This window comes from Mustela nivalis (assembly GCF_964662115.1).
Source record: "Mustela nivalis genome assembly, chromosome: 13".
Taxonomy (NCBI): domain Eukaryota; kingdom Metazoa; phylum Chordata; class Mammalia; order Carnivora; family Mustelidae; genus Mustela; species Mustela nivalis.
In genome coordinates this window covers 62,224,335-62,252,280 of record NC_139032.1, presented here as the reverse complement: position 1 = coordinate 62,252,280, position 27,946 = coordinate 62,224,335, and the positions used below count along the sequence as shown (strand labels likewise).

The 27,946-nt window shown below is 51.9% G+C and overlaps 1 protein-coding gene and 1 pseudogene across 2 annotated transcripts in view; one reads left to right on the top strand and one right to left on the bottom strand.

The window, feature by feature from the left end:
• COL15A1 (collagen type XV alpha 1 chain) overlaps positions 1 to 27,946 on the bottom strand; it is a 101,813-nt gene that overhangs the window by 30,258 nt on the left and 43,609 nt on the right. Inside the window, exons 6-21 of the mRNA XM_082694514.1 lie at positions 26,843 to 26,990; positions 22,630 to 22,775; positions 20,716 to 20,871; positions 19,408 to 19,551; positions 17,848 to 17,997; positions 17,219 to 17,362; positions 13,364 to 13,423; positions 12,111 to 12,203; positions 10,945 to 11,070; positions 10,323 to 10,385; positions 4,187 to 4,222; positions 3,647 to 3,787; positions 3,382 to 3,450; positions 2,564 to 2,599; positions 2,371 to 2,454; positions 1,028 to 1,093 (exon numbers count right to left, since the gene is read on the bottom strand). Coding sequence (XP_082550640.1) covers positions 1,028 to 1,093; positions 2,371 to 2,454; positions 2,564 to 2,599; positions 3,382 to 3,450; positions 3,647 to 3,787; positions 4,187 to 4,222; positions 10,323 to 10,385; positions 10,945 to 11,070; positions 12,111 to 12,203; positions 13,364 to 13,423; positions 17,219 to 17,362; positions 17,848 to 17,997; positions 19,408 to 19,551; positions 20,716 to 20,871; positions 22,630 to 22,775; positions 26,843 to 26,990 — 1,662 coding nt within the window. The remainder of the gene's footprint in view (positions 1 to 1,027; positions 1,094 to 2,370; positions 2,455 to 2,563; positions 2,600 to 3,381; positions 3,451 to 3,646; positions 3,788 to 4,186; positions 4,223 to 10,322; positions 10,386 to 10,944; positions 11,071 to 12,110; positions 12,204 to 13,363; positions 13,424 to 17,218; positions 17,363 to 17,847; positions 17,998 to 19,407; positions 19,552 to 20,715; positions 20,872 to 22,629; positions 22,776 to 26,842; positions 26,991 to 27,946) is intronic.
• LOC309847225 lies at positions 4,872 to 7,321 on the top strand (annotated as a pseudogene). The gene is made up of 2 exons: positions 4,872 to 4,921; positions 6,399 to 7,321. The product of its transcript is annotated as an uncharacterized misc_RNA (transcript).

Here is a 27,946-nt window from a genome sequence, read left to right as displayed (position 1 = left end):
ACCCTAAACCTCTAATAGTTTGGGAAATACCAAGAGCCTCTGTGAGACGACTTTGGCTTGACAGTGGGTTTGCTTTAGGGGTTGATCACTGGGGTGTTTTGAGTGATTTTCTAGAAATCCAGGGAAGGGAGCCCCAGGGGATGTAGTGCAGAAGAGACAGGAGAAGACCCCACCAACAGAGGTGACCCTGCAGGAGACTGGCTCTAGAGGAACCTCCCAGATATTTGCAGAAGCCTTGGGGAGGGCACCGAGGGCCCCTGGACATGGATGGTGGGGCCAGGCCAACCTCAGTGGGGACTGCTGGGGGATGACCCCCAAAGCCAACTGTGGAGGTATGAGCCTCAGTCTCCATGTGGGCTTCCACAGAGGGCAAAGCAGGTCCATGCCCTAGCCTCTCACGAGCTGCCCCAGAGGCTGGTGAGGTCTTATCAGAGAATAGGCTCAGGGGCTCAGCTGACCTCTCTCCCCAGCTGTCACCAGCACATGCTGGGAGGGGTGATGGGAATGTATGGCACAGCCTGCAGGAAGGAGTTTCCTTCCTCTTAGGTCCTGCTATGCCTTAGACCAACTCTGTGGACTAGCTTCCCTGAGTGTTCCTGGTCTCTAACAGGGGCTAGAAGAACTGAAGCAAGTCACACTCTCTCCTTGTGTACCACTTTTCCCATGAGCACAAGGTTAGGTCTCTCTAGGCTCTTCGCATTCTGTGAAATGAGATCGTGTTAAGAAAAGCAGGCCAAAGCCATCACACGGACGTCACTGGGTTTGTTACTTCTGATTCTCTGATTTCCATGACACATACTTCTGGTACATGAGACTGGAAGCTTCCACTGCATTGGACAAAACTCCCAGGACAATCAAATTAATGTGATGGCAACTTCTCAGAAATGTAAAGTTCCTTTTCCCTTCTATCCTGATACACTCTAGCTCCACGCTTCAGGAGCTAAAAGGGTTCCAAACGAACCCAACTTCATTTCCGCAGGGGCCTCTGGGTAGGACCCGCACTCTGGCGGCAGCTGTGGATACGCACCGGAGGCCCAGCCAGCTCAGGGACGTCTGAGAGATTCATGAATCCGTGGGTGATGTTGGTTAAGGACTGAAAAGAAAGAAAGCAGACAATGAGACAGAGGGTAGCACACATCCCACTGGTGGCAGGCTTTAACGGAGGTCACCCCAGGGTGACAGAACACAGGTAGACACTATAACATCCAAAACTGACTGCCAACACACCCGTCCCCTCCCCCACTTCTTATACAACAGCACTGAGCTGCCCTAGCACTTTCTTCTTTCAGTTAACCTTAAACTTGCACAATACGTACATGCCTGCTCTCTTTTAAAATTTTAAACATGTGTCTATATTTTTAAGCTATATATATATATATGTACATATATATATATATGCGCACAGTAAGCTTGCAGTGTTGGCGGGGTGTGTGTGGGTGTGTGTCCATGGGCCTGTTTTACATAAATGGCATCAGGCTACCTGTATGATTTTTCAACTTGCTTTCTCTAACTACACAGCATGGCCATCTTTCCATGTGGAACTGACCATATGGGGCATTTCTAGTTTTAAGGTATTGCTAAAAGCTGTCTTAAAGGGCCATACAATTCACACTGTTGCTACAGCATATGAGATTATTTCACCATGCCCTTACCCGTGCTGGATATTTTTAATACCCCTCTCTCCCCCTTTTTAAACTCTAGTCATCCTTTTTTCCAGTTATTTGGGATTTTTGTCTTTCTGTCATCTACTGGTATGACGTCATTGTGTCTCCAAAGGGCCATAGTTTCTCACCAGTGTGAGGCCCTAACATGAAACGGACCTTGCTCTGGTCCCAACCACATCCCAGCCTTCTCTACAAATTTCCATCTCTCTCCACCCCGTCCACAGCCATCAGCTCCCTGGGCCTTGGATACACATTTATACTCTGAACTGTGGGCCTGCCACCGGAATTCTGGAGGTCCTGTCCTTTACACGTACCTGAAGATCCTCTCAGCTCTTAAGTCTCTGCTCAAAGACACTTCCTCCAGAAAGTCTTCCTGAATTTCTCATAACCCAAAACATCTTCCGTACTTGCTCCCTCACTTAGGTTCCTCTGCCTCTCTGTTACAGCTCTATTACAGCCGTTCTCTTGACTGCAAATGCTGCCAACCAGAGGAGTGTTCTGGAAGCCCCATGTGAGAGAACGGTGGTACTGGGGGGTAAGAACAGACACACGGGGTATGCTGGTGGCTGGGAACTCTAATTCCAGAAGCCAGCTCTGTGCCCTCTGTGTAACCACCAGCACTGAAGGCCCCAAAAGCTATGGACAACCTTATCTCCCCTTCAGCAAAGGCACAAAATAGTCATTCTCCAACCTGGATGATACTTACACTGGACAAGACTTCGATGCGACCTGGTGGCCCCCTGGGTCCAGGGGGTCCCACAATGCTGGCTCCATCCATGCCTCTCTCACCCTGGATACAGCAGTGATAGTGGGAAAAAAAAAAAAAGTCATTGTACAGAGATAACGCTCCTAGAACCTGGCTGGGAACCCCCACCCCCATCTCAGATCTGTGTCCTCACCTTGGGTCCCTGGTCTCCTTTTTCTCCTTTGGGACCCTGGTGAAACAAACAGACACTCTTGGGTTTTCTTCTCTTCACTTTGCTTCCTCTCCATCTCTCCTCCTGCCTTGCCGTCTCTCCCTAAGCACCCACATGAATTTTGCCCCCAGATAATGGGGGTAAAAGATGATGGGCAAATTCCCCTTCCAGAGTCAGAAAGAATGAACACCCATAGAAGGTCTCCGCCAGCATGGAGCAAGTGTCCTCTTAACCCTGAATCCCAGAGCCTTCTGCATCTGCAGGAGAGGGAAGGGTCTTATTTAATCGCGGAGGGGGCTATGCCGCCTGCCCCTGTGAGGCTTCTCTCCTGGACTGGTATGCTCAGCTCTGGGTCCCATCTGACAAGGATAATGAGGTCTTTAACTCATTATCTTTGTCAGATGGGACAAAGATGGGGAGGGGTGGTTCTCTTGAGAGCAGGCATCATTGCAGAGGATGGATAATACCTCCCTGGGGCTAGGGGCAGCCGGAAGGAGCCCCTGTCAGGAGCGCAGGGTTCTGAGATGAGGAAAGTGTTAGTACTGAAGGGAGCAGCAGGTCGGAGGCAAGGAAGCTGAGATGCTTGATTGTAAGGGACAAAGAGAAGACTTTCAAGTTTTCCCCTATGATGTTTTATACAAAACGTCTGTGCCGCTCCTCAAAGAAACGAGCTATAAAGAGCACTTAGTGTCCCATTGCATGGCTGGCAGACAAAGGCACAGAGAGGGTGAATTACTGAAAACAGCAGAGCCCGGATGGCAGCCCCCCCCCCCAGACGAAGGCTTCCGAACTCAACCTACACTGGGAGCCACTGGTCCGGAGAGTCCAGGTTCATGTAACAGCCTGATGCTTCCAGACCCTTCAGGATCCTGGGAAAGAAAGAGAATGAGTATTTCTTACCCAGTTCCCGAGCAGCTACTGGTGCCAGGTGGGGAGCTGGGCCCCGAAGCTAGGCTCAGTGGAGGGTCACCACCGTCTCTGTTATTGGACCAACATCTGTTAGCTGGTTTGCTCCACAGTTCCTAGTGCATGTTGTACGTTAGCCACAAAAAGGGGGCAAAGTACCTCAAGTCCAAGTCCCGCTGTACACCCAGGGCCTGGGGGTCCTGGCGGTCCAGGAGGCCCTGGGGGTCCCATGACCCCGGGAGAGCCAACTTGTCCATTTTTCCCTGGAGGTCCCGGTAAGCCTCTGTTGCCAGGGTCACCCTGTAAGGAAGACGACAGGTTTATTGTGCAGCCCTGGGTTCACCGGTGAAAGGAGCAAAAGACACACCTGAGTCCGAAAATCATTCTTTGTACTTAATGAGGCTGATGGGTTCTCTGACAGCCACTGCTTCGAGGTACGGAAACCTCCGTCTTGCTAACTGACATTTAACTGACATTTTACGTAAAGACACACTGATGCGCTCTGTGCATCCGGCCCTTGGGGTGGAGGGCGGGGGAGGGGAGCAGACATGATATCCATTCTGCTTTCCCCAAGCACTTCCTGGGATCTGTTCTCTCTGCTCCCAGACGCGCAGACCCTCAGCACTCCAGCCCAATGGAGCAAACCCAGAGAAAGGCCACGAATGAGAAGAAAGTATTTTCCTTTTCTTTTTCTTTTACCTTTTCACCGACTGAGCCGTTAGGCCCCCTTGCGCCCTGGGGGGGAAAAAACAAAACAAAAGACACACACACACACAAAACAAAAAACAAGAAAAGGGACCAATTAATATACATCTCATTTGGTATAATCAGAAGAAAAAATGCAGAATTAATGACTCTTAAGTAACAGGATATTAAAAGGGGCTGATGTCTCCGAGCCGAGCGTCAGTTTGCGAGCCAAGTTACACTGAAAGCTGGAGAAATCTCGTTTTTCAACTGTTAGCTCATTGCCTACCTCAAGAGTGAAAAGGAGAAGTTAAAGATGAACCAGGGAGAGACTGGGGAGGAATAATTCCCTTGGAGAATTATCTGTACACTGGCTGGTCCCTTTTCCCACCTTCCCACAATGCAAGTAGAGGGATATGTCTCCTACCTGAAGCCAAGAAAGGGGCTTCAAGAACTTTATATGTATTTCCTAGACTTTTGGAGATTTGTGGAATGATGATGGACTTTCTTCTGGATATATCTAAAGACCAAAAGCTGGTTGGGGTGGCCCCGGAATGGGATTGGGGGGGGAGGGTATCACTCTAAAGTGGGTTGCATGTCCATTCCCAATGGGAACCACAGTACAGGTTGAGAGAGGGGGCTTAGATGTAGATTCCATAGATGAGAACCAGCGATGAGCTCTGAGTAGAGGGGAGGACCAATGGGGGGCTGGTGGCCAGGAGCGGTCAACCACAAGAGACATGGCCCTACGTCAGGGGACTGTGGACAGGGCCCCCCAGTGGGAGAACCTCTCAGGATTCACAAAGGAAGGAGCCAGGAAAAGGTCCTGACACTTGATTGTGATGTACCCGCCTTCTGCGGCTCTGCCATTCTCCCCAATCCCTCTCTCCCTGGGCTGGATGGCCCTTCATATCAAATCCATAGAAAGGACAGAACAGAGAGTTCCAAAATAATATGCTCAAAAGTCAGATGGCAAATGACACCGAAACTGAAAATAGCAAGGAACGCTAGGGCAAAAACACAGGAAGCTGCAGCCAGAGACTTCAATGGTGGAGAGAAAACACAGGGGAGAAAGGATCCTGCAGAGCGGAGGCAGCGGAAGCCAGGAGCTGGATGTGGCTCTGATGGGCAGATAAGTTCAAATTCTGGAGCAGGAATGCTGGCAAGCGGTGCCCGTTCCCCCTCACCTCCTGGTCTCACGCCTACATGAACAATGAACGTTGTTTACTAGAGTCAGGACATAGGGCCGAGCCTCGAGTGGCTAAGGGAACCCAGGGAGGTCCAGGAGTACCCCAAAACTCATAAGACCAGCTGCAGAGGGGCCCTGCCTGATGGTACACCCCACTGCCCCCATCCTCTCCCCGAAACCTGCAAGTCTCTGAAATAGATGCTGCCCAGTTCTCCAACAGAGGCAGAAAACAGACCGAAGAGCGGTTCCAATTTCCGAAAGCAAACAGACAAGCAAGAAACACCACACATCCGGAGGGAAGACAACACAACACTGTGTAAGGGAGGCAGCAGTGCCGACGGAATGCACGCCCAGGGAAGGAGCAGGAAGAACACAAGCCAATTGGGACGCTAAGTGTATACAATCCGTATTCTCAGGGAGAAAAGGGAGGGCTTTCTAGCCACGAGACGTGGGCAACCTATCATGGCATAAGCACAGATCACTTCGAGATCTTAAAAATAAAAATACATAACCGTCGAAAGAAGTGCTCTACAGGGGCGCCTGGGTGGCTCAGTGGGTTAAGCCGCTGCCTTCGGCTCAGGTCATGATCTCAGGGTCCTGGGATCGAGTCCCACATCCGGCTCTCTGCTCAGCAGGGAGCCTGCTTCCTCCTCTCTCTCTCTGCCTGCGTCTCTGCCTACTTGTGATCTCTCTCTGTCAAATAAATAAATAAAATCTTTAAAAAAAAAAAAAAAAAAAGAAGTGCTCTACAGCGACTGAATCACAAGAGAGGCAACGGAGAAGAGACTTACAGAATCTGGCTGTAGAGTTCCCCTGCCTTCCAGCGGGGACATTAGTGGGTGGCGGGACGGGAAGGGCTGCCGGGAGAAGGAAGCGGTGGTGGCCGGGCTCAGAGGCTTCTCTGCCTACCAACCTGACCACTGAGAAACTACATGGGACTTTTCACCATGGGCAGAAACAGAAAAGAATTGTATTCCAGTTCCTCCTCCTAATCTGGAGGCTGCGGTTTCTGGGCCGGCTTTTCTCGGGTGTGACCAGCCAAGCCGTCCTCTGCGGCCTGTCGCCATCTGTCCTTGAAGGAAGTGCCGACCTTGTCACAAGTCACATCGCAGTCAATCAGGGATATTGTGAAAGAGAAATTAAACGAGGCTCCTCTCTCGACTCCTGGACTCCATCCTCCGAAAACCTTATTGTGTTCCCAGCTGATCTTGTTAAAGAAAATGATGTTTGGAGAGTGAAAAACGGTCTTTTTCACGTTACCTTTCCAGCTCTTCAAATTGAGAGTCCATCTTGTAGCAGTTTCAAAGGAAGTTCTGGAAGTTCTGGAAGTTTTGGATCTTGATTAACTGGTCTCAGAAACAGATGATTTTATCCAGCTTGTACATGCAAAAAGGTACTACTTGGACCCATTCCACTGGCTCACAGATTCGGTGGCCACCGTTTTGGAACCTGAGTGGATCAGCTTGGGGCACAGAAGAGCTCATCTTGGAATTTACGTGAACACATACAGTGGAAACTGGCAACCCCAATGACAAGAGTCAGCAAAGACTCTCTGCTCCCCAAATGACAGGGTAGAGCCGTCCTTCACTGTCCAGTGGGTTCTGGAGGATCCTGGAATTCCAACCAGCCCAGCTGCGGGGTTGGCTGTGGCAGTGAGGTATGGAGAGGCCAGTTCCACAACGGAAATACTGCCAAAGACCGAGGTGCAGGAGTGCTACAAAATCACGCTGCAGAATTCACTAGAAACTTCCGCTCCTTACGGGAACTAAATTTGCTAAGGACTTTATTTGACTTCAACAGTATAAGAACATCAAAGAACCTAATAAATACATTGATTTTTTTTTTTCCTGTTGTGGTATCTGAGATGTTACAACTTACTGCCTCATACATGTCTGTCAGCTGAGCTCTTGGTGTTCGTTACACTGATAACTTCAACTTGTTACAATTAGAACTGACCATGGTCGATTTGCTTTGATGGGGGTCTATGATCCTGATTTTGTACCAAACACGTCTGACAGTCAAAGAAGATATGAAACGGGAAATCAGGCCAGTACTGAAATGTTCAAGTGACCTAAGCTGTTTACCAGCCCCAAACCCATAACTGGACCTTTATTAAGCGTGGTTCACCGTGTAGGTTCTCAAGAGCACCCTGCTCTGCCGTGTGTAAAATTTAGAGAACTGCTCAAATCCCGGTGGGGTTCAGTAGAGAAAGGGCAGCTGATAATGATTGACTTGCATTTCCCCTCATCTCATGGGCAAGACAGAATCTCCTATATATACGAGGCCCAGCGACGACATTTTGGCAGGTCAGTGGGATCACTCGAAGCCCATTACTGGGAGCTCAATGCCCCTTCGCAGTTCTGGGCACTGAAGAAAACTTCAAAACACAAATTCCTTCCTGCCTGGCTGTCCCAGCACCTTTTGACATTGAAGAACACAGTGAATGACTCAGATTGTAAAAGGAGGACAAGAGTGGGGATTGCGAACCCCCGTGTGCTGAAGATCCAGGTGGTACAGTGTGCCACCCACAAAGCAGGAAGGAATGTTCCAGAGATCCATCTCTAGCACATTGCAGAAGCGTCCTTTCCAGAAGCATTCTGTAGCTGGGAAAGCAGGCTACTCTTGTCCTGTTCCTTCATGAGCTAAAGATCTCAGGGTTGCAGCTCCTCTTAATTCGGGGAAAAAAAGCTGAGAACGCCTGTCATCGAACTCAACATAAAGTAATCTATTGCATAAATTCTAAATGACCATCCACATTTTGATGACAATCCCAATTTGAAAATAATGAATATATAGGATAATATTCTTTTGCCAGCCAAATAATTCCTTGGGGGAAAATTCTTTATTCTTTGGGGGAAACCTGCCCTTTGGACAACTGCCCAGACTGGTCTCCACACATGGCGAGAGAGAAGAGAGGCTGTTTTCTGGGCAGCGTGAGGAATGATCCCCTTCTATGTGGCCATGTACCGCGTGGCAGGAAATGAGGCCCTTGTCACGGGAGGTATGCAAGCTGAGGAACAGATACCGTGCAGGGGAGTCAAGGATCAAGTGATGTGTCACTGGATCCTGCATTGTGTGACAACCCGGAGACTGCTCATGTTCTCAGGCACCCTTCTGTTATTGGACATCCCTACTATGGACCTCGGGTTACTTTTGTCCTTTAAGAGATTTTTTTTAGGTAAATGTCATCTGCAAAGTTTCTTCCGAGCTTTCTAGATCTAAATTTCCAAGTCCTTCTCGAGTCTGCTTTCACTTGACCAGAAAGTGTCTTCTACACGTGGTGCAACAAATTTGGACTCATGCAAATTTGGGGGAGACAACTGTAATTTATCTCCAACAGTGATCCTGGGCGAGCCGGCTGCCTCGGGCCGTTGCAGACAGTACCCGCCCCATGTCCGTGTGTGCGGATGTGGCTATGGGTATTTTTAAATACCAGACGAGCATGGGAGGGGTGTGCGCGGGTGGGTAGGGGAGAGCTGGAAAGAAGGACAGGGAGGAACAGTGTAGGTCTGTGATGTTTCCTGCAACATCTAATTTCTTATGAAATAGTTGGTACATGTAAAAACGAGTCCTATAAAGCTCGACAACTAGTTTCTTTCTTCTTTTTCTGAGAAATGAGCTTTCCATGGAAATCGAGTTACTGTTTCAATTAAAACAAACACCCTTGAGAGCTGATAGAAACTGGAAACTCATTTCAGCCAAGATGGCGGTGTCTGGGGAGTTAGCATTTTCCACAGCTTCATACAGTGGGGTCCACAGAAGGCCTTGCCCCCCATCCCAGTTGGGAGGGATCCTCCCTCCTCTGATCCCCAGGGAAACTCGCAACTGCATCCCCGCAAGGAGGTTTACTTTTTTTTTAGTTCCATCATTCATTAGTTGCATGTATGCCTCATTTTGATTGTTCTCCTTTGCAGGATATGGCTTATCTCCTCAAAGAGGCTGGAGACCGATGGAAGGGCAGGACCTCCACCCCTGCGGCATCATGTGGGGTTTGCAGACTGAGGACAATACAAGCTTACAGAGAATGAAGAGACTGAAGGGAATGGCCCGTTTGCTGGTCAGACGCTCACAGAGGCCTGAGCCAGATTCTAAAGAAGGACACATAGACAGCACTAGAGCTGTTTGTTGCAGATAAGCTAACACGGGCTCAGAGGGGTCCTGGGCAGAATCAATGCTGTGCTAATGGGAAGTGCAAAAGGGACAGCTGCTTTCTGCTCATCAGGAGTTTGAAAGGGCTTCTCAGAGGATGTATCTGAACCGGCCCTTGGAGAACGAGGAAAGGGAAAGTCACCTGAGATGGAGAGAAAGCATGTGCAAAGGGCAGGGGGCCATCCAGGAAGGGCAGGCCCAGAGCACCACAGCAGGGCTGCAGGTTGACCCAGAATCCATGTGTGGGAGCGGCAGGGGACGGAGCTGGGAAGGCTGGTCTGGGCACTGTCAGCGTTTGGTCCTTCAGGCAGCAGCAAGGCTTGACACCTTCTCAGCAGAGACCAGAGGGAGCCTGCCACTGCAGGAGGATGGACAGGTAGGGCAGGTGGGGGGAAGCTGGATTGTGGGTGGGAAGAATGGGACACTGGCGAGAAGCCTGAAGCTGCTGTGCGGACGAGGGGAGATGAACCTCAGATCAGGGTGGAGAGAGGCAAGGCAGGTGGATGACAGATGGGCCAGCCCCCGAAATGGTGGGGCAGGGCAGGAAAGGGAGATAAAGGAGGACTTAGAGAAGATTCTGCGTTTGCGTTCTCGGGACTGGGTAGAAGGCAGCATCATTCACTGAAGCTGGAAGATGCTGAGCTCAGGTTTGGGTATCAAGAGCCCTGGGACGGAGACATCCAGCAGAGAGAGGATTCAGAGGGGATTAGAAAGGGTCCTTCACCTAAGAGGCAAGGACAGGCCTAGGGGTAAGTGAGAGGCAGTGTGGCCTGGTGGCCCCCATACGTTGGACCCCTCCCACCCTGTCCTTACCTTCTCTCCCTTCATCCCAGGAAGGCCGGAGGCTCCATCAGCTCCAGGCTGTCCCTCGGGGCCCTGGGAACAACAATGACAATCAGGCCACAGCATCTCTGATAAGAATCAAGAATGAACCTTTCCTAGAGAAGGAGGACTGAGCTGCTGAGGTCAGTGGGTCCAGGAGCCTTGTGTCAGTTTAGGGCAGAATACAGGCCTCTGGCCCCAGCATGGTCACTGCTGACCTTGCCCCGAGGATGAGTGTCCTTCACTCTCTGGATGGCATCTTCCTCTCTGGAGGGGAGCTGAGGGCAGGGTCAGACCAGATGGCCTCTAGTGGCCTTGTGCTCCAGGCCTAGCACTCTGATGTCCTAGGATTCCAAGATTCCACCTGAGTTTGCCTCTCCTATAATGACTAAGATAAAGCAGCAAAGGAGGGGGTAGGATGGTGTATTTCTTGGCTTCTGCCTCTTAAGAGTCTTAGCAATGACTCAGCTGAGGCCTTTTTTGCTTACAAACATTAGCAAGCTGCTCACTCTCTGTTATGAGCCTTCATGCTGAGGTCTGGGGGCTCTACGTGCCTCCCTGGCTAGAGAAAGCCTCATGGCCACTGAGAGGGGGAGAAGACCCAGCAGCTCACCGGGGGTCCAGGTTCACCAGCAGCTCCATCCTCTCCAGGTGATCCAGGGGGTCCCATGAAAACATCAGTTCCTGGTTTTCCTGGAATCCCAGGTGGGCCAGGTGGGCCTGGGGGGCCTGGGGGACCCTAAAAACCCAGAAAGTCTGTTAAGAAACAGCAGGGGAGGGGATAAACATATACCAAGCATTTATGTTCCATCCATTCTTCCCGTTCCTTGCACTAAAACTACAAGAAGACAGCGGTGTTTGCACTTAGCTGATGGGGGAAACTGAGGCTCAGTGAGATAATGTGACTTGGTCTGGGCTCACACACTCACAGCTAATTATTAGAAGAGCTGGGATTTGAACCAGGGTCTTTCTGAGCCCCTCATATCATGTGTTCTCCCCAGTTATATGTGTACAATAAAAGTCCAATCAGTTAGACTTTTCAGAGGTGTTCTAATTTAGTTTTCTGATTACCTGACAGAGCAGTCAAAAACTTCCTGTTGCTAACCCTTATTAAAACTCTTTAGCCTCTTGCTGGGTTGGCTGATCCCACCAGCCTGGAAGAGCCATGTGGCTCCCACTCCATTTACCCAGTGAGTCCAGAACCTTCCTGCTCTACCCTGAGGTGTGGGCAGGGGGTGGGGGAGGCAACTGAGTGGTGGGGAATCAGCACAGGGGGGTCTGAGTGAGGTTGGGGGCCTCAAGACAAAACCACCAGCTGCAGCTGGAGCAGGGAGGTGCTGCCCAGGAACCAGGAACCAGTGGGGACCCTGCCTTGGGCGGGAGGCTGAGCGGGTAAGACCAAAGAGGAAGGAGTGGCTGAAGAGGTAGGAGGGGCTGCCTCAGGGTAGGAAGGATTTCCAGAAGAGTCTGGAAGTCCAAGTGTGAAATACTACCTAGAGAAGAGGCCAGTGGTTCTCTATAGTGGGTACAGGGAATAGGGGCAAAGCCAAGTAAGAGGTGAAGGTCACAGGCATATGCTGTGGGACAGCCCTGGATGCCCGGGAAAGGGGCAGGGGTGAAGTAGGGGTCCTGAAGAGAAACTAAGGCTCATATTCACTTGAAACAAAACTGATCAAAGTGGAAAATGCCAAACATAGACACACGTGGAGGAGAAATATAATCCTCCCGATGACTGGGAAGGCAATCTCAGACACCAGGTAGTTCCGTCTTCACACTCACCCTCAGCAGCTCCTCACTGCGCACCAGATCGCCAGAGCCGGAGCCGACGTCCGAGCCCCAGCCCAGGCCAGAGCCCTCGGTCTCAGCTCCTACCTGGAGAGAGAGGAAATTCCCACCACTTGGTTTCACCTACCACTCCCCCAGGACAGCCTTGTCGCCAGAAGTCTTTCCTTACTCTGTAGCCCTGTAACTGCAGCTGCCAACCTTCCTTCTGGCCTTTCCTCCCGCTCCCTTCTACCCCTCCCCTCCTCCCCCACCACATCCTGCTGCACAGCCAACGGGCAGCCCGTCCTTGAACATACTGTGCTCGTTCACATCTTCTCAGCCTCACTTCCTGCCTTCCAAACCCCTACTCATCCTTCAAGGCCTAGTTCTACTGTCACCATTTCCAGGAAGCCCTCCCACGCCATTTCCAGGTGGAGGCGGAATTCATCTCTCCCTACTCTTGTGTTCCTCACCAACCTCTGCTGAGGTCTCGATTTGGTGGTAGGACCACCCGCCTTGAAGCTCAGCTGTGTGAATGTCTGTCAGCCCCTCCAGACTAGGACCCCTACAGGGTTGGCCCATCCTGAGATACGGCTGGATGTCCAGTATCTTGGCACAAGATCTGGTACCAGGAAGGTACTCGGTGCTTACTTGTTGAATGCCATCAAATTCCTCCAAAGAACAAAAGGGAATTTCTAAAAATCCCTTTCTGGAACTTAATTCCCGAGCCCAAGAACCAGGGGAGGCTGAACTCAATCACAGAACGTGCACACGCTCCAAGGCCCCGAGGAGAAGCTGGGCTGGAGGTCCGGGCTGGGTTGAGAAGGGAGCAGTGGTGTGGGAGAGGGAAGGTGGGGACTGCGGGGCTTGCTGACACCGTCTGAGGGACCAGCTAGACTCGGGGCTTGGAGACTGACTGGATGGGGGGTGGGAGGCAGAGGGCCCCTGGAGGAGGCTTCCTGATTTCTGTCTTGGTATCCAGGAAGGTGGAGCACCACTTCCCAGAAAGGAGGCATCCTGAGGGAGGAACAGGTCTGGGGCATTGCGACAAGTCGTTCAGGATGTGGTTGAGAGACATATGGGCCATTCAGAGCACCGGATATAAACGGGATGTAAAGAGACTCCGCTCCTGGGCTCACTGAGGGTTCTGACAGAGGTCAAGGCCCCACGTGTCACTGGAAGACACCCTGAACCTTAGGCTGGGCCTATTTCTTGGCTTCCCAGCCCCTGCACGCTGTGTGTGTGCTGAGCCTGGGTGGGGGTCTCACCGTGGGTCCGGTCGGCCTGGCAGGTTCGGGATGGCCAGGAAGCCCCTCCCCAGCTTCAGCCTAAAGAGAACAAGATGGTCAGTGGAGTGCTGGCCGCCCCCCACCCCCTCCACACACACACTGTCCCCTCAGCTCCCTGTAGAAACCGCTCATCTTTAAGAGGAGGCTTACGCAGGGAGGGAGAAGGCTTTGTTCTTCATAAGCCAGCCCAAGGGACACTCAACCACCCTGGGCCAGGAGCCCTTCCTCTCTGCATCACACGCATAGTGTGCATGGGAATGATGGAAGGAAGAAGGCAGTAGGGACCCTCCCCATCCCATCACCTAGGGTCCCCCCACCCCACACCCCGGTCTAGGTGCTGCCAGAACAAGGTAGCCAGGCCCATGTGCCTCCCTCTGAAGTCCTGGCCACCCTGCTCCCCCCACCAGCCCTGCACCCTGTTCACAGGGTTGTAGGCCTGTCTCCCTGGCACCGGGGGCTTCTGGAGGGCAGGTGTGGCACCCGAATCTCCTCCAGGCCCCAGTGCCTGGCACATGGCCCTTGGTGGGTACTCAGGAAAAGCTTTCAGAGTGACAGGAATACCCACTTGGAAAGGAAAAGGAAACAGAACATAAGAAAATGCAGTATCCCAGGGGGCGTTCAGCTGTCACAAAGGGTGCAGAGAAATGGCTGCTCTGACAAAAAAGGTGACACAATGGCCTGAGCCACCAGAAGGAATGGAAACACGAACAGTACATTTGCACAGAGCCTGTGTGGTGGGACCTGCTCCTGGGAACTCTGCTAGCATCCGAAGTCCACCGAGGAGGCCAGCCTAAAAGGAGGACACCACCCTCCCCAGACCCCAAGTTCTCCCGCCCCTCCATCCCCACCGGCGGCCCCTCCGACCCCAACAGGGCCGGAACACCCTCCATCCGGGGGAGGGTGGAAGGGAGGCAAGAGGACCGGGACCAGCAGGCAGACCAAAAAGATCCCCAGAGGCAGCAGGCTCCGTGGGTGGGATCTCAGCAGGCTGGGCTCCCAGGGGCCCTGGCTCCGGTTACCATGGGCACAGCCCCTCGGTGACAGTTCAACCTCACTGCTGCTTCTGGAATAGTCTGTTATCTGTCTGTGGGGACAGACACCAGACAAGGCACTCCCACCAACACCACCTGATTTCATCCTGACAACATCCTCGAGGGGTCGTCTTCGCCACCCCCATTTTACAGATGGAGAAACTGGAGCACAGAAGTGGCAAAGACCTCTCTGGAAATCCCACAACTCCCAAGAAGCAAACTCAAGTGTCTGAAGCCCCCATGCTCCTGGGCTTTCCCAGGAAGACACTCAGGGGCAGAGACGGGAGCCGAGCTGGAGAACACCATAATTGGAAGGACCCTCCCCTTACAGATGGGGAAACTGAGGCCTGCAGAGGTTAAGGACACCGATCAATGAGGAGAGGTGGCCAGACCTGAGCCCAACACCTTTTTTTTTTTTGGTTCTCCCAGACTCCCAATTCAGTCTCTTTGGGACTCAGTCCTCTTACTGCTTCTGCTATTTCCTTGATCAGAACTGACTCTATTTACCCCAAATAACACGCTCCAGGCACCTGACCAGAGCCAATGTATTCCCCAGAATGGTCACAGTGCCAGCCTTTTCTGCTTGGGGCCCAACCTGCCCTGTCCTTCCCACGTGTCCTCTCTGAGCCAAGATAAGAAGATGTTATTGAGCCCTGGTCCGTGTCCCAAAGACATGATAGAGCAGCTCAGCTCTGATATGGGAGCCCTTTCATGAGCTCAGTGTGGCCTGGGGGCTCGCAGCGAGCCTCTGCACAGAGGTTTGGTCACCTAGCCTCTGCCATGCCCCTCACACCCAGCAGACACTAGGGTCTTGATAAGTATTCCCCAAATGACTAGTGGAGTGACCTCATTTGGGCCACCTGGACCCTGATGACAGGCTTCCGGCTCATGTCTGAAGATGGACGGCTGGGGACAGTGCAAAATACAAAGAGACAAAGTCCAGACAGTAAGGCTTTTACCCCTACTCATCTCCTGGGAGCTGTGTGACCCTGAGCAAACTGCCAGCCCTCTCTGGGCCTGTATACGTAATTGACTGGGTGCAGCCATGCATTAGGTAAGCTCTACCATGTACTGCCTCATGCGATTCTCACCACCACCCATGAAATAGGTGCTGAGACCCCGTGTTACATAAACAGAGAGAGAGAGAGAGAGATGAGAAATGCGTCACAGAGCTGTGGCAGAGCCAGCCTTGGATGTCCCTTTCCCCCACGGCCTTGGGTGACTTTGAGACTCACAAGGATCCGAAAGACGGCGTGGGTGCACTCTTCGCTGCCCCTACTGTGCCTTTAAAGCATTTGCTCATGAACCGAGGTTTCCACTTCCCTTCCCTGCCGATTCCTGGCACGGTGACCTGTCTTAGGGGTGACCTCTCTTCATCAGTCACGTGCCAGAGCGAACTACAATAGGTGTGGCTCCCCCTTTCCCCATTGTCCCCCCTGCCTGGACTCTCCTTAGACCTTTCGCAAATTCCCACTGTAAAAGTCATAAACACCCCTGGTGAAAACACTAGAATGTATTAGGAACCTGCCAGGCCTCCCCAGTCCTGCCACTTTGAGGACACAACTGCTAACACTCAAGGAGGGTGTGTCCTTCCCGAGTTCGTGCGTGAGTTTATTTTTAAATAGTGAAGACCACAGAATGTACTCGAGCTTATAATCAGATTTCATTGTTCATTTGTTATGTTGTATTTCTCCCACCATTAAATACTCCTAATAAGTGTAATTTTAATAGCTGCATAATGTTTCGTTATTTGAATATACTTTATTCGATCAACCTCCCTATGGCTGTCTCGTTAAACTGTGTCTGACTTTTTTCTATTATGGGTAATATGGAGATTAGCAAATGTGTCTACAACCAAGCCTTTTTACACAGCAGACTATCTCCTTTAGCATTGATTCCCAGGACAGGAGCCTCTGGGTCAACACTGCGTAGTTTCATGTGTTCGCCAAGAGGTTCTCATGAGTAAGTGAGCCCAGGGGCATTGCCAGCAACGGGGCTGGTTTAACTAGACCACCGCAGGGGGGTTAGTCCTGGAGGGCTGTGATGGGTCCCACAGGTCACATGCCGTTAACATGGGTCAAGGCTTTGAAAGCGCAGGTGACCGGGTGTGACTCTGGTCACCAGACTGTCCCTTAAAAATATTCACACCTGAAGAGCAGCTTCCTTCAGATTCACAGCTGCCCATGCTGGGAATCAGCTCTGGGGCTCTAGTTCCAAAGCACGAAGTTACAGCCCTTAAGTGAGGGCAATGCTGGGCATGCGTAGAGAGCTTTCCAAACATTCCCAGACCTGCATCCTCTGACTCGGCCTCACAGCCGCCCTCCCGTGAAGAGGAGGGAATGAGGCCTAGGAAAAGAACAGGTTTGCTTGAGGTCATGCAGGTAAGGCCCAGAATTACAGAAGCTTGTAGGAGAAGGGACATGGAGGTCACCCCCACACACCTCTGGGTCCCTGCTGAGTCCGAGAAGCTTCCCCGAATCTGGGATAGGACTCACCTGACCTCAGGGTCTTGGTGTCTTCAGCCCGCTCTGCCTGTTACAAAGTTCTCATGTGAACTTGGGGACAACTGGGGACATGAACCCAGGTACCCTACCTTTTTACCTCTTGCTTTTTCCTCTGCGTTCTGTGGCTTCCTTGTGTGTTCCCAGGTCGCAGGCCCCTCAAATGCCCAAATGTGGAACTTCATGAACCAAAATGAAACCCTCCTCTAAGCAAGCCAGGGGCAGGTCCCTCCCAGGATGCCGGCCTTTCTTTTTCTCCTAAGACAGGCCACACCAAATCTTTGTGCCTCTACGCCACTCACCAGAGTGACCCCTCTCTCTGAAGCCACCGTAGGTATGGACAGTGGGGGCCCCTCGGGGGGGCTGCCATCCAGCTCTTCTGCCACAGTCCCAGGCAGGGGCTCCCCTGTTGCGGCTGCTGCTAGGTCCTCCTCTTCACCAGAACCCTGAAAAGCAAAACCAACAAGAGGCATCACCTCACCTGGCCTGTGACGCAGCGCGCGGCAGGCTGCCCGTGAGTCTGGGTGACTGTCATTCCGACAGTGCCTGCCCAACCTCACAACACTTGCTTACCTTCAACCGTCAGTACATGCGACATTCACAGAAGCCTAGACTCAAAATTCCCCTCCCACACATGCATCTCCTCTTCCCACACCTCCTCTGCCCACCCCACCCCCACCCCTAGCGACCCCTTCCGACTTGGCAGCACTCTGAGAAAATTCTTGGACAAATCTAGGAAGTCGCAGGGTTGGGAACCTGATTCCCTGACCTGCTCTCTCACGCTCCTTCCAAGCACCCTGCCTCCCTCCAGGGGCGCCGACCCTGATCTGGGCTCTCCCAAAGCTGGGAAGGCCAGTGACTAGCTCCTGTCCCAGGATGCTGACCCCTCTCCCTGCTGCGAGCCAGACAGAAAATGCCAGGAGACACTTACAGAAGCGACTGCTTGCTCAGGGGCCACTGTGGGTGTGGGAGGGGCCAGGCCACCGGTGGGGACCCCGCGAGTCTCCTCTTCCTCAGAAGTGCTGGGGGTCACTTCCGCCACAGCTGCCGGCGTTGTGAACATTGCCTCCCTGGTTGCACCCTGAAACAAAGATGGCATGAATAGGTCCCTTCTTCTACCCGCCCTGCTTCAGCAGGTGTATGGCTGCAGGACAGGAAGCCGCCAGGCCACCAGATAGATAACTCACGTGGCCGTAACTTTGCTCGAGCAAGACCCACCTTGGCCCACAGAGCCCCGGAACCCCAGGCTGGAGTGCACCTCTCAGGTCAGGGCGCTCGTCCCCCAGACACCTCCACAGCACCCCGCTGCCCAGTGCTTTGGCTGGTTAAAAGTCCGACAAGCCACCCAGGTGCTCCTGGGATGGTATTTCCTTGACAAAGTGGTATTTGAGCTGCACTTTGAAGGCTAAGCCAGGATTAAGGGCTGGGCAGAGGGAAGAAGAGGTTCAAGGCAGAGAGGAGAAGGTCTGGGCATGTTCAAGAAACTGAAGGAAGGTCAATCAGGTGGGAGCCCTGACAGCCGGGGAGACAGTGAACCAAGGTGTGGTCACCAAGGATGACCAGGCCAGATACTGAAAAGCTTTGTGGTTAGGGGCTGGGGACCAGGGTCTGCAGCAACGGTGATGGGAAGCTCCAACCAGAGGGCTGCCCCCACAGGAGGAGCTGGGGGAGAGAATGGAGGACATGAGCCCGGGGCCTCAGCTGTCATCTGGACTGGGGACATGCTGTCTTAGTCCACAGGCTGGCACCAGGGAAGGGGAGAAGGAGGCAGGTGCCCAGGAGATTTAGATAGAAAACCAACAAGACCTGATGCTTGACAGGATGTGGGGAGTAAAGAAGACGGAAAAGAATTCTTAATTGGCCAACTAGGAGGCAATGGTCCCCATCATTTGAGGTGGGGACACAACAGTGGACATAGGGAATCCAGGTTTGAGTCTGAGTCTGAAGAACTTGCAGGACTGCCACTGGAATGACATTTTAGGGACAGACCTGCCACATGTCCTGAGATATTTGCATCCCACCTTCACGAGCTGGGAACACTATCTCCATGCTGCCTAAGAAGAAGGTTGAGGAGACTTGGCCCTGCCCTTGACCCTGATCCCCTCTGCCCTCTGCCAGCCTGTGCTTGTGTCCAGAAATCGGCCATGGCTGTGCCCACCATTACCTGTCCTGCACATATCCAGGCTCCCCCACCCTGGCTCCTGCCCCACCACTGGTGGAGGTGGTGGGTCCCTGAGACTGCCCCACTCGCTGGCTCTCCACATCCCCCCAACCGGGCTCCCCACCGGCCTGCTGGGGCTGTCAGCACATGAAGTCCCCAAGCCAGCTGGACTCTAGCACACGCATACCCCGGCCTTGGCCAGCTCCCCTTCAGAGAAGTGCCCCATTCAGGCTCCTTTAGGTGAGCTGAGCAGAATGAAGATGGGTCCTCAGAGAAGGTCAGGACCCACCCAGCTGCGAACTCAGCGCTGGGGCACTTCGCACCCCTTACCCATGTAATCCCTTCCCCGGCGTCCTGGATGGGCATGGACGAGGTCACTCCGCCTGCAGGTCCACTGCTGGCCTCCACTTCCCCGGTGGTGCTGCCGGCCTCCCCAGCTGCAGTAGCTGCCGAGCCTTCTTCAGCGTCTACACCCTGAGCAGGAAGACATCATGAGGGAGCCGGAGGCAGCAGACCACCCGGGCCCCGTGAGTGCCTGCCTGCTGGCACTTCCTGGCCCTCAAGGCACCTGCAGCTCCCAGACCTCACCTCATGCTAATGCTCTGAACATGGCACCCACACAGAAACCCACGCCTTGCACACCACTCGAGGCATGAGCCCTGGGTCAGCAGGCCACCTACGTGGTTCACTCCGTCCCTCGCTGTTACCCTTGGTGCCGCGCCTTCTCTCTTCTGCTCCTCCCAGAAGGAGGGCTCTCACCAATGCCCCAGGCGTGGTGCTGGGACAAAACCCAGGGACTCGCAACGCCCAGCCTTCTTTCTTGTTAGAGGACTTGGCTGCCCTCACTGACAGCTTGCTCGTCTCCCTCTCCTTCGACACCTCCCGTGTGCCTAACCCTGCCCTCCCCACAGTCACCAGCCGTCACGGGTGCCTTACAAGCCTTTACTCACCGAGACTCGTGGCGGGATATGACATCACTGACCAAACCAAGAGCAACCCAATACCACCTGTTGCCCGGACCGTGACAGCCTCCGATCCCAGGCCCCAGCCTCCAGGCTTGCTTCTCCTACCCTTTCTCCACTTTCTAAGCCCTACTCTGATGAGGCCACTAGCCCTTCAGTGACTTGCCACTTCTGAACACACTCCAGCTCCAACTCGTGGCTCTCCGGGTCTCATGGGCCTCTCTGGCCACATTCCCTGCCCCTCTTGCTCACACATGCCCCTTGCATGTTCCTGTTGATGCCTCCAGGCCTCTGTTCCTGCTGGCCTGCCAGCTGCTGGGCTCCTTCCAGGCATCCCCGTGATCTTGGCCTTTGGCATCCTTTCTCCAAGAAGGCTTCTAGGACCCCCAAGTCTGGGTTCTAGGCCCCTTTCAGTGCTTCTCTTATTGTACCTCTTAGAGCTCTGTCCCCAGGAACTGGTCTATCCTATTTGCCTGTGCCCAGCATAACACATCTGTCCACAAACAGCTGCTGACTGACTCAGCAGAGCCCTCAGCCTCCAAATCGGTGTCCACTCAGACTGGATCCCACAAGACCCCCACTCTGCATTCTGCAGACTGAGAAGGAAGACCAGTGACTGCCCCTACCCGAGATGGCCGCCCTCCCCCAGAAATGGCATAAGCTCTGAGCTACTTACCAGAGTGACCCCTTCCCCTGTGTCTTCAGTGGACAAGGACAGGGCCGGCCCCCCGGTGGGCACACTGCTGGCCTCTGCTTCCCCAGTGGGGCTGGGGGGCAGCTCGGCCTCCCTGACTGCTGCTGTGGCCGCCAAACCTTCCTCAGCACGCACACTCTGAAACAAAAGCATCGTGAGGGACCATGTCACTGAGCCCGTGGTTCTGACCAGTGTGCCTGTGGCTGGACGGATCAGACGGCTCACACCCCTCTCCACCAGCTTGTATTTCTGTAGCTTCCTTTTCTCACAGCGCTTTCTTATCTGTGACATCACCCCCACACCACGACAGTCCCAGAATCCCAGAATCCCAGGGACAGGAGAGACTGCAAGGCAAACGTTTCTCCTGTTTGATTCCAAGCATCAGTTTGCACATGCCCAGTGACCGGGTGATCCCTGTCTCCTGGGTCAGCCTGTTCCAACTCCAGACACTTCCGTCTAAACACATCTGTGTCCCTGTGACCTCCCCCAGGTGCCCATCCAGGAGCCATAAAAACAAGTTGAAAGCCTTAGCCCCTGATGGAGATTCAGAGAGATGCAGGCAACAACTCTGACCTCCCCAGGCTTCTCCAGACTGAGCCCCCATGATTCGTCTCTCCCTGTGACTCAGTTTCCTTGGGAAATGCTACAAAGCTGATGCATGAAAGGGACACAGCAGTTTAGCTGCGAGTGGCATCAAACTATGTTATATCTCAGTTTCCAAAGGTGTTTTTTTTTTTCTTTTAAATTTGGAGGGTGTGGGGGTCATTTTATTTTGTTTTGTTTCACAAAAAGTAGCTCTTTTGGATACTAAAACCACGAAGCTGATCCAAGGTAGATTTCCTCGCTGCAGGATTTATAAGGATCATAAGGAGGATATAAAGTGCAGTATTTCCCAAATGTATTTGACCACAGAACCTTTTTCCCTACAACATGAATCGGTGCATTAATCCCCACCGCCCCACAAAAAAAGAGAGGGTGGTGTCACAGTTTTTAAAATGAGACTCTGCTTCAAATTGAGCTGAAGTCCCAAAGGCCTTACGCTAAAGTATAATTAAGAACAATTAATTCATTGTACAATTAAGTACACTTCCCGTGCCAGAAGAAGGGACCAGACCACTTGTGTGGGATGTACTAAGACACAAGAAAGGAAATCAGTTCTATCAAGGTTAGCGGCCACCTGCCTTCAGGCTATAAGGAAAAGGTAAAGAATTTCTTTGGAGACAATCATCTGTGTGCGGGGACCTTCTCCTCCCTTCTCCCCACTGCAAACCATTTGTGAGCTGGATATGTGCTCCTTGGAAACTGAGAGACAAAGGGGCTGAATTTTGATATTATGCTAGACTAGACTTTGGAAAAAGCTGTGAAAATAGGTTATTATCAGGTGACATCCAGGAGAGCATGAGAAGTGTCTGAGTTCCATCCCCTGAGAACAGAAAGAATGAGCTGAATCTGTGGGATTTTGGCAGAGGTTGTTGTGAAAAGAAGACATTTGCTTTCATTTTGTACTTTACTGTGTCTAACATTTAAAAAAAAAATGGCTTTGCGGGTATAAAAGCCAATTACCCAACAATGGAGTGGACACGCACATGTGCAAGCAATCTGGTTCTGTCTAAAAGGGGCTCCAAAGGAAAAGGCTGTGTGTCTTCATAGATGAGCAGGAGGGAGGTGGTTACCGTGGGGAAGACCCGGCACCCATCCCCCAGGGAAGGTGTGAGGACCATCTTGTGCTGCATCTCCTCCCCCTGACCTGGTGTGTGGTCTACTCTCCTCCGTACAAGGATCTTCAGCAAAAACCCCCTTGATTCTTTACCATGCCCTGTACAAGTTCCCATCAAGTCTGCAACGAGCAAACAAATTGACTACCGACTTGGCAAATGAAATTTACCACTCACTCACCTCTTCAGTGACATGAATGAAGGCTCCACCCCCCGAACCAACGTCTGTAACAGGGACACCATCCGTAATGGGGACACCGTCCGTAACGGGGGCACTGTCCATAGTATGAACTCCCTCCAGCGTGTCATTCAGGACCTCACCAGACCCTACGGAAACAGGCATTCTATAATTGATGACTGTATTTTGTAACCTTGGAAAAGAATGAAGCATCGCTTTACCTATTAACTTGAAAAGATGTCTATAATACAGGATTAAGAGGGGAAAAAAACCAAGTTGCAGAAAAACCGATGTTGAAGGGCAGTATCACACGGTGCTTCCATCAGCTCCAGCACCACCTGCAGGTGGGAACCCGGGGGCCTCAGGTTCCTCATCCATACATTGGGAAGGATAATTCCTATTTTACAAGGGTGTTTAGAAGGTTATGTGCTACAAGGATTCAATAAGTGAACACACACACAAAAAAGCACTAAGGACTGTCCCTCAATAGAGTTAGCAATTTCGTTAGCTATTCATAAATGTTCACTGTCAGCGTGGTTCTGTGTGTAAAGGGAAAAAAAACTATGTGAGTGTACGTGTTTTTTTTTTTTTAAGAATTTATTTTTTATTATTTATGAGAGAGAGAGATAGCAAGGGAGAGCATGAGCAGGGGGTTGGGAGAGGGGAAAGTGGGCTCCCGGCTGCGAAGGGAGCCCGACGGGAGGTCTGGATCCCAGGACCCTGGGATCATGACCTGAGCTGAAGGCAGACGCTTAACTAACTAAGCCACCCAGGCGTCCTGTGAGTATCCAGGTTTTATCATCATCATCTATATATAATTATCATTATATAATTAATATGATTATTAAATAATACATGTAATATATGGAAACATATGGTTGTGCAGATAATCCACACAACATTGGCTAACCCAAAAGGCTAAACACTGGTTTCCTCCAGAGGACAGGTAACACAACTACTCTTTTGGAGAGTTCATACAACTCTGCATTGCTTGAACTGTTACCAGTAGCATGTATTTCTTTGCAATTTAAAAAACAAGTGGAGGGGCTCCTGGGTGGCTCAGTTGGTTAAGTGTCTGCCTTCAGCTCAGGTTATGATCCCAGGGTGCTGGGATCGAGCCTTGCATTGGACTCCCTGCTCAGCAGGGGGCCTGCTTCTCCCTCTCCCACTCCCCCTGATTGTGTTCCCTCTCTCTTTGAGTCTCTGTCGCATACATAAAATCTTTTAAAATTTTTATTGGAAAATTAAAAAAATTTTAAAACAAGTGGGATCCTAAAGCAAAGAGAAAGAAATTATACTAATATGAATGTACACCTATCATGGGCTGGGTCCCCTGCTAAGCATATCCCATGCAGTACCCCATTTAATCCTCCCGCTTGCCCACCTGTCCTACCCACAAGGACCTTCCCACCACCTGACATCTGGAGGAGCAGAGCCAGGACAGGGATCCCACGTTTCCAGGCTCCTCCCTATAACCCCAGGGCATGTGTGTGCTGCCCTGATGCACACATGAACACCTTATTACGATTAACCCCATTTTGCTGAGGAGGAACAGGGCCCCACAGAAAGTGACTAGAAGGGGCCCTGAAGCCAGGTCAGCCTTTCCTCGTGTCAGGCCAGGTCCATGCATGCTGTGCGCACATAGGTCCCACGGTGAGAACAGTGTGGGCAGAGGAAGGTGCTGAAGGATCCCCCACCCCGCCAATCCCGGCAGGCATCACCGCTCTCCCTTGTCCTCCCAGATCTGGCCACCAGGGGGTGCTGTGCAAACAGCCGGCCAGACCCCAAACCTCTTGAGTCTCCACTCCTTGGAGGATGTTAATTGGAGCGTGGGGGGAAGGGTGCCCTGGGCCAAGATGGTGTCTGGAAAGCTTGGACTGAAACTACTAGGTAGCTTTCCCCAGACGGAGACAGGGCTCAGGGTTCAGGCCCCTTCCTCCTCACCATCTGGGCTGTCAATCCGACAGGAAGAACAGGAACACTTCATTCAGCAAGCTCGTCGGACAGTAACAGAGTCTGGCTGATCCCAGGGAATGGAAGAGCCAGTGCCTGGATCCCTGTCTCTGTCTGCATTGGCTCCCACCTCCTCGGCACTCACCCCCGAGTCCAGGAGAGCCTCCAGCCTGGCCCTGTAGCCTCTGCCGGCTCCGTGCCCCTCCTCAGAGCTCCTAATTCCACCCAGGAAAACAGCATCCACAATCCATAAACCACCTGCACATCCCTGGCTGCACTCAACCCTCTAAACTACCTGGGAGGCAGGGATCGTGAACACTCCCAGGGGGCAGGTAAAGACTCTGAAGCTTGGGGTGCCTGGGTGGCTTAGTCCACTAAGCGTCTGCCTTCAGCTGTCATGATCCCAGGGTCCTGGGATCCAGCCCACACTGGGCTCTCTGCTCAGCGGGGAGCCTGCCTCTCCCTCTCCCCTGCCCCTGAGCTCTCTCACGCTCACTCTCCAAATAAATAAATAAAATCTAAAAAAAAAAAAAAAAGGAAAGAAAATATCTGAATTTTGGAAATATTAAGCAATGTGCCCTAGGCCCGAGAGCAAATAGGTGGCTGAGCAGGGCTTCTGTCCAAGCTGTCTGCTGTTCCCAGTCTTCCCTGGCAACACCCTGACTCTGTGACGGTATTACACGATGATACAAATTTTTTCCTCTTCAGTCCTGGATACCTTCTCTCTCCCAGAGACTTCCCAATTTAGTTATTAAAATAATGTGCATTTACTGATGGCAGAAGTGAGAAGAAGAATGATACACAGGATTACAGAAGGCTTGTTAAACCAGAGGTAAGGACAGAAAAGCCTGCCAAAATCCTACCACCCAGATAACGACTTGGAACATTTTGTTGTCTATTACTCTCTCTCTCTCTCTCTCTCTCTCACACACACACACACACACACACACACACGGCTATATATAAATAGATATAAATAATATACTCAAAGTTAGGGTTGCAGCACACAGAGTTCTGAAATCCGCTTTCCTTGTGGCGTATCGCACGAGTCCGTCCCCGGGTCCGTACATCTCCTGCATCGTCAATATCAAGGCCGTACACATGCATGAAAGGCAGCTTGCCCAGCCAATCTTTCCCACGGGCAGAGTGGGTTTCTGTCTGTGTGTTCTGCCCTGCACGTTGGTGCTCTGCTGCGGGCGGTAATCTCAGTCCGAAACCAATATGCCCTGATAAAGGGCAGGAAGTGCAGACCCCTCTCAGCCTTGGACACATGTCACCCTGTTGCCTGGGGGTCCCAGCAGATGTTGGGTTTTGACCAGTGTCCTCTGCACACACTGGGGAACAAGAGTTAGGGGTGAGAGCCCTGGATGGGGACACAGGAGGCCAGAGCACCCCCACGGCCTGCCGCTGACCTGTGAGTGCCTGCCTGTCCCTCTCCAGCCACCAGTTTTTTTCCACTGTGTACCCCACAGGAGTTCAGAGGACCTGATCCTATCCTCTGAGAGTCAGGAGTTTGTGGCCAAAGCTGGGAAGGGTGGGGATTCTGGAGTCGGGCCTGGGCATAAGGTCCGTCCCACCACTCAGTAGCTGTATGACTGTGGGTTTATCACTTACATTTTCAAGCATCCATTTTTCCACCCATAAAATACTGGCCAATAATCCCAACCAGGACATGGACCGCCAGGATTGGAGATGAAGTATGTGAGCACTTGGTACAAAGCAGGTATTTAATTAACAGCAAATTACTGCAAGCTTTTCTGTTGGAACTCAAGCCCTTCCAGAGTCTGGGGTTTAAAAGCTCAAGTGTCAGGGGCACTTGGGTGGCTCAGTCAGTTAAGCGTCTGCCTTCGGCTCAGGTCATGATCTCAGGGTCCTGGGATTGAGCCCCGCATGGGGCTCTCTGCTCAGCAGGGAGTCTGCTTCTCCCTCCGCCTCTGTCCCTCCCCTACATTAGCACACAGACACATACACAGTCTCTCTCTCAAATAAATAAGTAAACTCTTAAAAGAAAAAAATGTTCAAGTATCCAAGTTCAAATGCAGGTCTGCCCTTTATAAGCCAAAGAGCCCCAGCTAGGTCACCTAACTTTTCTGAGTTGATTTCCTCATCTTGTCTATAAAATGAGAATGGTTCTAATTCCCTCCTCGAAGGACGGAGGGAAAGTTTCCATGAGAGACTCTATGGGGCATACATTGTGCAGGCTGGGCACACAGGCGTCACCTCATGGAAGACCTCCGTGAGTGAAGGCGCAGTGGGGACTTGCCTTGCTCCAGGCTGCTGTGCTCGGTGATGCTCAAGTTGGTGGTTTCTGGAGTCCCCTTAGGTACAGGCTCACCAGAAAGTTCAGCATCGTCAGAAGGAGGCGATGGAGTTGGAGGTGTGTTTATGGGTTCAACTTCTGCTTCTTTAGACTGAAGAGAGGAAAAAGGAGACCCAAAAGGATTCACTTGGGAGGAAAGCAGGATAAATAGTAGGGATTTTCACTGGAGGAAATAAAACGTCCATAACACGCTGAACAAACCCAGAAAAAATGCCTGGACCTGTCTGTTACATACGTAGGCTATTGCTGAACCTCCCAGGACCTGAGCAAGGTAAATGCTAGGGGTCATGAAATTCTGTTCTGTTTACAGTAAGACTCGGTTCATCTTGGCTGACGTTCAAGCACAAGGCCAGTGCAGAGGACATGATCAATAGAGATCTCTTAGATGAGGGAATGAACGAGTAAACAGAGGAACTCAGGTGTCCTCAGTAAAAACCATATAAATCCAATGCCAGATGTGTACTGCACACCTGCGAAATAGAAGAGGGGGGTGAGTTCCTTCCAAGGAAACTTCAGGATCTGGGCAGCTTTTCCAAAATCAGTCAATGTCTTAATGAATTTTACCAAGTAGATTTAACCCACCCCCCAACAGTTGGAAACACAGCACGGCTTCAAGATCTCGGCAGAAATCCTGATAGGGGGTGGGGCACAAAGATCCTCGACCCAGGATCAGGAAGCAGCTCCTAAGCCCAGGGCTTGGGGATGTTCACAGTCTCATCTCTTCCTGAGCTCAAGGAGGTGCGGGTGGTGAATGGAAGGGACCAGCGTTGGCCCTGTGGTCTGAACAGGAAACCACCCAGCCACTGAGATTTTTAGAGCTGATTTGTTATGGCAGCATGACTTGACTATCCAGACTAATAACAAGATTAGTTCCTTTATGTCAGAATTTAGTATACAAAGAGTAAGTCTCTGGTCCATTAGAACAAAGGGGATTCTTACGGGCACCATAACCTGGGATTCAATGGTTCAGTTCTTACGATCAAATTTAGGTCCAATCTCTGCACTCTGCTTACTGGCTACGTTTTGTTGGGCAAGTCGTGTAACCTT